The sequence below is a fragment of the Pangasianodon hypophthalmus genome, chromosome 14, assembly GCF_027358585.1.
Source record: "Pangasianodon hypophthalmus isolate fPanHyp1 chromosome 14, fPanHyp1.pri, whole genome shotgun sequence".
Classification (NCBI taxonomy): domain Eukaryota; kingdom Metazoa; phylum Chordata; class Actinopteri; order Siluriformes; family Pangasiidae; genus Pangasianodon; species Pangasianodon hypophthalmus.
The window spans coordinates 6,203,563-6,214,940 of NC_069723.1; the positions used below are offsets into that span (position 1 = coordinate 6,203,563).

Here is an 11,378-nt window from a genome sequence, read left to right on the forward strand (position 1 = left end):
AAAGTGGGGGAAAATAAACATGGACGCCTCCATGTTCTTCTTTTGTTAGCAAAAAATCTAGCCAGCTACCTGTGATGAGTGATGTATATTCTCCTCCTCAATACAGCGAACTCTACGGTCCGTGTTATAGATTTAACGAGCGAATATGTCTGTATGTTGACTGATCTAGTGCAAATACTTGATTTAAAGGTAAGAAGTGCTGCTTTGTTTCCTGCTGACACTGTGTGCAGCCATCTTGCTTTGACGTCACTTTCTGAACTCGGAGTTCAGCAGACCATCCCGAGCTCCTGAGCAGGAATTCCAGGTTGTTTGTGTTCTCTTCATAGTCGGAGGTCAGAAATTATGAGTTATGACCTTTAGTCAAATGCAGCATAAAAGCGTGTCGCGTGCACTCGACTTTACTGAAGATACAGTCCGAGTCCTATCATTCATTTGGGGCGTGGCCCTCACGGGCGGAGGCGGAGCTAAAACATGGTATTGAACTGAACCTGCAGCTGGCTTTGCACCTTTAATACAGTTGTGCTATGTTAGGTGCTGTGTTGAAACAGAGGTTTTGTATCTTCTTCATCATAAGAGTGAGTAAGTGAGTAGTCATGGTTCAGGTTCTGTCTTGTGATGAGTGTGTGTGTGTGTGTGTGTGTGTGTGTGGGTGTGTCGCAGTCAGTATCTTCAGCACTGTCAGCTTGTTCAGCACTATGTGCTGCTGTTAGGAGCACTCAGGCACAGAAATGGCACCGTTTGACTTGAAAGGTGTCTTCCTCTCTGCGTTTGATTACAAGACAGAAAAATACGTCATCGCCAAAAACAAGAAAGTCGGCGTCCTCTATCGACTCATACAGCTCTCAATAATCGGTTATATCATCGGGTAAGAGCACTTTTTTCAAGCTTAGAACGTCGCAGTGTCCGTGTCCGTGTGCGCGTGCCGAAGGGTTCCTTCTGCTGTGCTTTGTAGCAGTCATGTCCATGTCCATGTCCATCATCAAGCATCAAGACAATGACGACTTCTTCTAGCTGACGGGTTTTTTATTATATTAAGGTGCATGATCTCAAGACAGTCGTGAGATTAGGAACTTGTGGGGTGGGGGGGGTGGAGGAAGGAGCACTTCCTTACTTGGGAATGGCACGAAAATGCAAATGTGTGTGAATGTGTGTGAATGTGGTCATTGCAGTAGTGTCATGTGATCACTGTCCAGGTGGGTGTTTGTGATTAAGAAAGGCTATCAGGAGACTGAAGAATCTCTGCAGAGTTCAGTCATAACTAAAGTGAAAGGGGTGACGTTCACGAACACGACAGGCTTCGGGCCCTGGCTTTGGGGTCCTGAAGATTATGTCACCCCTTACCAGGTGAGACCTGTGTGTGTGTGTGTGTGTGTGAAGGTGCATAATGGACAGGTTTCCAACCCTGGTCCGGGAGTACCCCTGTCCTGTGCGCTTCAGTGTTTTTCCTGCTCTAACACGCCCTTTGTCCAGGACAGAAGGTGCTCCCAGACCAGGGACGGAAACTTGCACTATCGTATAATAACTAACGTTATCATTAGTTAGTATATATAATCCCCCCCTCCCCTTATTCCTCCAGGGTGAAGATGTGCTCTTCATAACCACAAATTTTATCACAACCCCAAACCAGAAATTAGGATATTGTGCTGAGGTAAGACACAAGCAAAACTCGACTGACCTAAAGCACACACCTTTTTTATTTCACATAAGCCTACTATTACAAATTGGAACAGTTTTATATAGTTAGTTATAGTTACAGTTTTATATAGCTCTGCTTTAGGATGGAATTATGGCCGGGATACAGATTATATATAAGAATTGAGCGTAAGAGGAGTTTGTCTGTTTAGTATGGTGTTTTTAATACAGCAGTTATTGAGGTGACCACTACATTAGATATTTTCTTTAGAGTCTGAATTGTCACTGTGAGTAGAGAACCCAAGAGTGGTGTTGTTGGTGTCAGGTTTAACGTTTAGTAACAGTTACTTTGGGGCCCGTATCAATTATACATAAAGCATGCATTGTTTTCTGACCATTCTTTCGTTGCCACAAACACTCCTACCATTAATTTACCTCATGCCACTTAGGGAAAAAAAAAAAGTCAGTCACCTCCTGCTTGGCCCCGAAAGACCTGACCCAAAACATGACCCATTATGTGGAAGACAATCTTAAATGACTCACCATGCTATGTTTTTACTCAAGCCCACACCAAGAAGCTAGTCAGTAGTAGCTGCTTCGATGGAAGCCTCTCACATTGCCTCATATGGTCACAGTCAGAGTCTTTTTAAATCATAGTGTTTATTAGGGCATGTAAACCTTCTTGCATGCCAAGCTGTCGGTACAATAAAACCCTGCCAGCAATAAACCCTGCCAGCAATAAACCCATTGTGTCTCACAGATGGTATGTCTACATCAGCTTATGTATATTTTGAATGAATGAAGTGCACTTTTTCTTTTGTAGAGTGTTAAGGTGCTTGATGGTCATTGCCATGCGAATGAAGACTGCACAAAAGGAGACACTGTAATAGCTGGCCATGGTGTGTACTACGCCAGAGTTTCAAATGAACCTGGTCATTAATATTTAGCATTAAACATTCTGGTTTTATTTGCTCCCATCAGGAATTAAGACAGGACGCTGCTTAAAGAAAGACAGGAACTCTACAGGTACCTGTGAAATATACGGCTGGTGCCCCATTGAACGAAGCAGCCGACCAGAGTAAGAATAAATAACCTTACCACTGTAACAGCGTTTCACAGGCTCAGAGAACACGGTGTGAAAACTGATTATGACAAAATGAAGAATTGTGCTCATTAAAAGTGCCATATTTATTTGTGCCAGATCAATGAGGCAAAGCAGGAGTCCAGTGCAATTAAGGGCATTTGTATTTTGCAAGCAGAAATTATTCCTGATAGTCAAACCTATAGGCTTTGTTTGATATTTCTGATAAGTGGCTAAAATTCACCTTCTTATGATAGTACACAGAGGCTAGGATTTTCCTGGTCAGTTGTTTGTTGTGTACATTTTGCTGTATATAAGAAGGTACTTGTTATGTCTTGTTAGTGTGCCTTTGTTAGGAAAAGCTGAAAACTTCACCATATACATAAAGAACTTCATCAGATTCCCCAAGTTTGACTTCTCAAAGTAAGTCATATCCTTTTTTAATACATTAATAATTGTACGAAGGTGATGAAATGCCAATATACATTGCAAGGAGCACCTTGTACAAGACAAAATTTCTTTCTGAAAACGTGTACAAAACAGAATGTGTCCTACTTCTACTTCTCTTTAGCAATATGTATGTATTTTTTCTAAGATCACGTAATGCTACACTCTTGAAAAAGGGCCCCTGGAAGGGTTTACTGGATGGTTAACAGTTCTAGTTTTCTAAAATGGTCCTATTCGTAACCTTTTTCCGCAAAGGAAACCCTCTGTTCTGCAGAGAAGCTTTAAGAATTTCTTCAGAGAGACAAACCACAGAACCCTTTAGAGCTTAGATGAACTGTAACTCAATCGAATAGTGTTGCATATTGGAGGTGAAGTGGCATTTTCTTGTCTTGATTATATGACCACTCACTGATCATGACATCTTACACATTGTTACATTGATTATCAAGGTTTATAACACATTTTCTCCTTCAATAGATCTAGATGTGTTGGGAAACATTAACTGTATTATCTTATTCAAACCACATTAAGACTAACACACTGTGAGTGTGCTTGGTTTAAAATGTCTTACTCTGTCCTCAGATCAAATGTTTTGGACACGTCAGATGATACATATCTGAAGAAATGTTCATATGATGAGCTCACTCATTCTTACTGCCCCATATTTCGGTTCGGTGATATAGTCCGGAGAACTGGACATAATTTTCAAGACATGGCCCTGCTGGTGAGTATTATAACAGAAGAAAGTGACTAATCATTGATTATTATACGCACTGCAGCTTTAAGCAGAGTTTAAGTTATGATTTTTTTAAAAGAAAAAATCCTAAAAACATCATTTTGGGGAAAATAAAATACTCTACACTGTGGTATTCCTGAGATTTTTTATTTTATTTTTTTTTTACAGATATGTCACACTCTGATGGGTACTAACCAGTACCTTTCCTTGTCGCTCCGGTGGTAGAAGTGTACACCATTTGTACCTTTAGTATATATACTATATTGCCAAAAGTATGTGGACACCTGACCATCACACTCATATGTGCTTATTTAACATCCAATTCCTCCCCTTTTGCTGTTATAATAACCTCCACTCTTCTGGGAAGGCTTTCCACTAGATTCTGGAGCGTGGCTGTGGGGATTTGTGTTCACTCAGTCACAAAATCATTAGTGAGGTCAGACACTGATATTGGACGAGGAGGTCTGGGGTGCAGTCGGTGTTCCAGTTCATCCCAAAGGTGTTCAGTGGGGTTGAGGTCAGGGCTCTGTGCAGGACACTCCAGTTCTTCCACTCCACCCTTGGCAAATCATGTCTTCAGGGAGCTCGCTTTGTGCACAGGGGCATTGTCTGATTCAGAGTGGTAAAAAAAGACTATTAATAAAAATGGGTATATGCTGAAACAGATATAAAAATTTGGGCAAAATTGTCATCTTAACCAAATTAATACGGCCAATTAGAGATATTGGAATAGAAGACCATCTCTCTATATCTGCCTTACAGACATCAAGTAAAGAATTAAAATTTTTTCTAAAGATGGCTGTAACTGATTTAATGATAAATACGCCTAAATATCTGAATCCTTCCTGAGCCCACCTAAAAGGGAAAGGATGTTGGGAAAGCGTCTCAGCTGCTAAATTGATAAGGAACAGTTCATTGTTTTGAAGATTCAATTTGTAACCAGAGAATTTGCCAAACGAGTTAAAAATCTAGAGGATTGGCGGCAATGATGAAGTGGGGTTCGCTATGTATAAAAGAAGGTCGTCTGCATAAAGGGACAGTTTATAAGAGGTTCCAAACTGGGTAATGCCTTCAAACTTTCCCTCACTTCGCAGCCAAATGGCCAATGGCTCTATAGCCAAGCACAGGGGGATTGTCATGCTGGAACAGGCTTGGGCTCTTAGTTCCAGTGATGGGAAATTGTAATGATACAGCATACAAAGACATTGCTTCCAACTGTGTGACAGCAGTTTTGGGAAGAACCACATGGGTGTGATGGTGTCCACATACTTTTGTCCATATAGTGTACCTTTTACCTAGAAAGGTGCATATAGTGTATATAGCTTTATCCTAATTATGGTCCAATTATGTACCTTTAATCTTTTTTGAACATACAATATATCCACATTTCCAGGTGAAAGATACATATTAATAAGTACCACCAAGGCAACAAGAAAAGCTACAATTTAATATCCTTTTTCTGAGAGTCCATATGTCACCACAGTCCAACACCTTATAGAAGTCTGACAGTAGAACCCGGTGTGAGAGTGTGAGGAGGAAGACTCGGGAGGCAGGCGGAATGTCAGCAGAGCTCTGGGTGTTTAGTTTTAGCTTTTTACCCTGCTTTTCAGCGCACTTCCCAAAAAAACTCAACAAAAAGGGACAAACCAACAGAAAAGGGCCCGTCACTAGCTCGGCTTACACGCCACTCAAGTTCAAGGTTCACATTCACGCTCCGCGTATGTGTGTATGTCTTGCGAGCTGAACCAGGCCATGCTTTCTGTCTCAGATCTCAGGTCTTACTGAAACCTCAAATAAACGCACAAAAGTAGACTGGCAGTAAAAAGACACAGGTGAGAATCATCACGTGTTACCTGCTGGATCATCGCACCTCCTCTGCGTCGCTTGACCACGCCCCCGCTGCCAGACTTTACACAGAGTCTTTAGTAGCAAACTAGCCAGCTATCTGATTGAATAACAAAATACGCAAAGAATGGACAATAAAAATAATACACACACTGCTAACGACCTGGTGTGAATGTTTTGTTCTCCACGCTTTTAGTCTTTTAGCTAGTTTGCCAAAGATAGCTGGGCAGCTCACTACCAACTTTCAAAATTAAAAACAAAATTTGAACAAAAGAGCTGATCATGTTTGGTCACACTATTGTGTTTAGCAACACTCAAAAGCTATCTGAGTTTGTTAATTACATGAGAGGCTTCCTCTGCTCTACCCGGGACTTACTACTAGATATTTGGACATCTGACTAGGTGTGTGTAAATTAGTTAGGCTTTCTTTTGAACACACTACATATGAGTACAGTAACATCTTCCTTATGTAGGGAGGAGCAATAGGAATCCTCATAGAGTGGCACTGTGACCTGGATAAAGGCTACTCAGCGTGCCACCCGCGCTACACTTTCACTCGACTGGATGTGAATGCTATAGCCAATGCAATCTCATCAGGGTACAACTTCAGGTACAGTTTTTTTTTGTCGTACTACACAACCCGACCTTGTGAGAGCGCTCCTGTAACAGATTCTCTCTTCTCTATCTCTTTTAGATATGCACGGTATTTCAAAAATGCTGACGGAGAGACCCACAGGACACTTTTTAAGGTGTATGGGATTCGCTTTGACATCCTGGTTCATGGCAAGGTATGCAGCAGAAAGCAGTCTCGGGTATTTATCCTTAAAGCTGTTCAGTTCACTTTTAACACTTTCTGTCTTTTTTCAGGCTGGAAAGTTTAATATAATTCCTACAGTCATAAACATAGGCTCTGGTCTTGCATTAATGGGTGCTGTAAGTATTCAAATCTAAAATGTCTGACAAGTTGTTTAGCATGTTCCCTGTTAGTTTTTCTAACAGAGTTTGCTCTTTGTAGACATTTGTATTTATTGATTAGATGCTGCCAATTTATACATAAATTTTCAAAGTTTTTTTGTGATTTTAAAGCAAACTCTAAACTCACAGGCATTCATATAAAGTTTCCAAGTGTTTAAGTGCAATTGGTAAGCTTAGCAGTAAAGGTTCTATGCTAGTGCTGTTGTACAAATCCCCCACTAGCCTCAGCTGCTCAGGCCTGTGTTTGGATTTGCCTCACTTGAGATGATTAAAAGCGTCTGGTTAATATCATGTGAGGTTTCTTGTTTGTCTCCTGCAGGGGGCATTTTTCTGTGACATGGTCCTTCTCTACATGATGAAGAAAAGCACCCTGTACAGGAGGAGGAAATTTGAAACAGATAATAAGTATGCTACACAAACACTGACCCCAAAGTAATTCTGCATCTATATCAGATTTTCAGTAATAAATCTGTATAAGAATTATAATAATTACAGCAGGGGTTCTCAAACCTGCAGCCAGTGAACGCTTTGTGAAATAAATTCCATATACCTGCTCAGTAAACATTTATTTTATGAACATGAATCAGCTATTTGAATATAGTGCACTTTATTTAAATTAGTACTTGATATTTTGGCTAATTCTTGGAGCCATAGAGCCTTTTGTTCCTGAACTTTCCACATACACATTAGGTCCAAGCTGACATTATTCATGGGCCAACCTTTTTTTTTTTTTTTTTTTTTTGAGTCATTTGGATTTAGCCCCTTTATTTCAAGTGACCAGTGAAATTAATAAACTGTTAAGAACAAAATAATAAATATAATAACTTTAATGTTGGTGGATTGTGATTTCCATCACTTTGAGACTCACTGCAGTACAGCATATATATATATATATGTCATATATGTCAGATATATATAAGTCATATGTCATATAGTGCATGTTCTTTGTGCCACAGCTCTGTTATAGTCTCAATTGGTCAGAAGGTGTTGATTTATTTTCTATAACAGCAGTTGTACTGTCAGTAATGCTGGCTGCAAGGCAAGTCACAGGTTTATATTAATGTGCTCATTCTAATATGTTATTGTTTCTATAGTAACAGCTCGCACAATTATGGCAGACGCTCCACATAATCTAAGGCTAAAAATAATATGATTAAAAACATGCTGTTATTTAACAAGGAAATATGTATAATCGTTGATATGGTGAAGATCTTTGTAAGGAGAGGTTTTTTTTTTTTTTTTACCCAGTGCCTGTGCTTTGTAAGTTTTCCATTACGGGAGCGTCATCAGGACAGAGGACTTTGTACTTTCTGGTTTCTCAGTAACCTGACAAGCTGAGTTTTTTTTTGTTTGTTTGTTTTATACCATAGCATGGTGCATTATTTTTGCCTTTTCTAACACTTTATTGTTTCTACAGTAACAGCCCATTCACAGGGACTTTACAAACATGGTGTTGTTTAACAGAATAAAATGTTTAAGTGTTGATTTGGTAGCATGTTTTGTTAAGACACATATATTTAACGTTGATGGAAGACGTCTCAGGTGTCAGCGCTTTGCAACAGTCATAATGCTTTGTAAAGTTTATAGCACAAGAAACATTTACCCATTACAAAGATGAAATAAGAAGCACTGTGAGAGTCTGACTGGTACTGATATGTTTATATATGAGATGTCAGTCATGTTCGGAAGTGTTTCAGTGATGAGCAGTGGTTTATAAGGTTCAGCCTCTGGGAGAGGTCTCTAGTCATTGTACAGAGAAGCTGTGTGTCCAGGCAGGACAAGTGAAGAGTACACTATCCAACAAATGTTGAGATTTTTTTTATATGCACCCCTTAAACACTCATCGAATCCTAGTGAAGCTGTGAAGCAGGCAGGACCCAGAATGCCGTATTAAATGCCTGTTGTCCAATGAGTGCTAATCTTTGCTCCCATTAAAACACAGTGTACCTGTGAATCCCAGTGAAGCTTTGTGTCAGTGGAGTTTTATCAGCAGGGTGTCTGTGGGCTTCAGAGGAGATATTCGCACAGACTACACTATCCACTGCAAACAGTTTGTGTTAAATGAACAGACAGTGTGATATTGCAGTGAGATACTTGATCATTTGATTTGCTAAAATACTGAATTTCACCAAGTGTGATGGATAATATAGACACATTGGTAAACATATCATTGCCTCATTTTAGTGAAGTTTTAAGGGAGGCCAGTCTTCCCCTGTAGTCTTAAAGCAATCACCTGTGCTATGTAATGATTTTGAAGTTGCTGTGGTATAATTGGAATAAAAAACTTCTTGCCTGCTTTTATAAGAAACTAGACACCACTCCGACATGAACTTTTTTCTTATAAAAGCAGGTAAAAAAAGTGTTTTATTCCTTACTTACGTGATTAGCCAGTCATTCCGTTTTGTTTGACCTGTGTTTGACCTGTGTTTGACCTGTGTTTGCACTTTTCCTAGGAATGGAAATAACAACAGAGAGAATACAGACATGTCAGAGAATGCTGTGAAACAGCCATCAGAGCTGGAGCAACTCGCAGACCCAACATCAGTTCAACACACACCAGGAATAACATTTACCCAAAGGACAAAGGGACAAGTCATGTGACTGACAAATAATACTGCTAACTGTACAGAAACTGTGACTTTTTTTTTTTAAGGACAACAGCCATAAAAACCTGACTATCCCATACAGAATGCATCCTTTCCACTGACCATCACTGCTCCAGGGAACTAGCTGTCCTTAAAGCAACTCGAGGGATTTTTTGTGATCACTATGCAAAGTTATTAGCCATGCAGTAATGTACTTACTTGAAGATGGAAGCAATAACACCTCATGTGTAATTTAATACTGACCTTTTGATGATTCCAGGTATTATAGATGATTTCATCATCACTGTTATTTATGAATACTGCACTGACACTTTCAAATGCACTGTGATGGATTGTCTTTACCAAATGTATCACGATATTCATATGAACATATGAGTGGATATTGAGTCTTTTTTTTTTCTCCCCAATTTGGTCATCTGCACACCCATACCCAAGCTCTCCCCTGTCATTCAAAACAACCAATTGGGAGGTAACACATGCTTCCTTTAAGACACGTGAAGCCAGCCAACCACATTTTTTTGAACTGCTGCTCATGCTGTGTCACAGGGCAGTGTAACACACGCTGACGAATGCGTTATCTGCCCCTCTTCCATGTACGTGAGCTCACAGACAGGTTAGTGTTGCAGTGATAGGTAGGAGAGAGAGTATAAGACCCCTCCCACCCAGACAGCACGGCCAGTTTTGCTTCCTAGACTCTCAGCAATGGATGGCTGTGGCATTGTCAGAAGTCAAATTTGGAGTCTCCCAATGATACCGTGAATGCTTTTCTGTTGTGCAATCTGGAAGACTCCATTTTTCCCCCCCTAATAAGTTGATATCGAGGTGACACTCCAGATCCAGTGCTACGCTGCTTACCATATTCTGGTTGTGCTGTATCGTCAAGGCAGTCTAACTTTATTCTCTTATAGATATACACTTTCCAGGAGGAATTAATTAGGCAGGTAGAATAGCATCATAAGCCCAAAAGCATTACCCTATATACAACCCTTTCACACTTTCATTTTCCTTCCGTTTTTCCTGGTAGGGGTCACGGTGATAAGAGGCTGAGAAGGTCAGTCCAGACTTCTCTATCCCCAGCCATAGATTTAAGCTCCTCCTGCAAAATCCCAAGACATTCTCAAGCCAACTGTGAGATCTAATCTCTGTTCCGGAGCCTGATACAGCTTAAGTGGCAGGCGACAAGTAAGGTACCCAATCCACCTCAGCTGGCTCCTCTCAGTCCAGAGGAGAGTGAGAACAGCTGACACTATTATGTAGCGTAAACCAGGAACACTGTGGTGGAATCTTATTCATTCAGTCACTAGCCACAGCTTGCAACCAAACATGAGGGTAGGTTCCCAGACTGACCGGTAGACAGCGAGCTTTGTCCACAGACGGAGCTCCTGCTTCACCACCACACACTGCTATATACACTGTAACTTTGCTTATGATCTTATGCTCTCTTTTTCTAAAATCCCAAGACACCTAAACTCCTCTGCCAGGTGCAAGATGGGATGTTCCCACTCTTTTACGGGAAGCCCTTTCATATTTACTATTTTCATCTGCCCAATGCTTTTATCCATAATGATCCAAAACAGAGGCTGAATATTATTCAGGCATCTAGCCAGATTAAAGCATTAATAGAGAATAAATCAGAATGCTGCAGTATGACTAGTTATGTAAGGATTGTTTGGCCCAATATGACACTGTGATAGAATTCCTGTAATTTTGTTTACTGTTTAAGTAATAACTTATTTCACTCTATACATGGTGTCATTCATTTCATTCTATGTACACAAAACTGCAACCAGAGAACACTTTAGACATTAGTTACAAATAACAAAGCAATAGTTCTATGAATGTGAAATAGTCAACATGAACTATTTTGTTTTAGTGTCATGTACACTCACTGGCCACTTTATTAGGACCTGCCTCAATTATTAAGAACAGCCTCAATTCTTCATGGCATGGTTTCCACAATTACTGTAGATTGTTCAGCTGTACATTCATACTGCAAATCTCCTGTTCTCCCACATCCCAAAGTTACTCTATTGGATTAAGATCTGGTGACTGGGGA

General features: G+C 40.2%; 1 protein-coding gene across 2 annotated transcripts; it reads left to right on the forward strand.

Annotated features, from left to right (window-relative positions):
- Positions 1–332: 332 nt before the first annotated feature.
- Positions 333–9,702, forward strand: p2rx8 (purinergic receptor P2X, ligand-gated ion channel, 8). Of its 2 annotated transcripts, none has more exons than XM_034310803.2 (12): positions 333–583; positions 1,194–1,344; positions 1,577–1,648; positions 2,456–2,531; positions 2,614–2,710; positions 3,056–3,136; positions 3,743–3,884; positions 6,215–6,351; positions 6,436–6,529; positions 6,609–6,674; positions 7,036–7,121; positions 9,170–9,702. In XM_034310803.2, exons 1-12 carry the CDS (start codon positions 525–527, stop codon positions 9,315–9,317), a joined length of 1,209 nt encoding a protein of 402 aa, XP_034166694.1. In that variant the 5' UTR covers positions 333–524; the 3' UTR covers positions 9,318–9,702. The 2 variants fall into 2 exon arrangements, with proteins under 2 accessions (XP_034166694.1, XP_026780424.1); XM_026924623.3 differs by lacking the exon at positions 333–583 and adding an exon at positions 610–865.
- Positions 9,703–11,378: the final 1,676 nt, after the last annotated feature.

Excerpts from the sequence above, each read along its gene's own strand:
- p2rx8 (XM_026924623.3), top strand. The coding sequence starts at position 729 with ATGGCACCGTTTGACTTGAAAGGTGTCTTCCTCTCTGCGTTTGATTAC. Across the intron at positions 1,345-1,576 it reads ATTATGTCACCCCTTACCAG|GGTGAAGATGTGCTCTTCAT; the intron begins GTGAGACCTGTG and ends TTATTCCTCCAG. Across the intron at positions 1,649-2,455 it reads AATTAGGATATTGTGCTGAG|AGTGTTAAGGTGCTTGATGG; the intron begins GTAAGACACAAG and ends TTTCTTTTGTAG.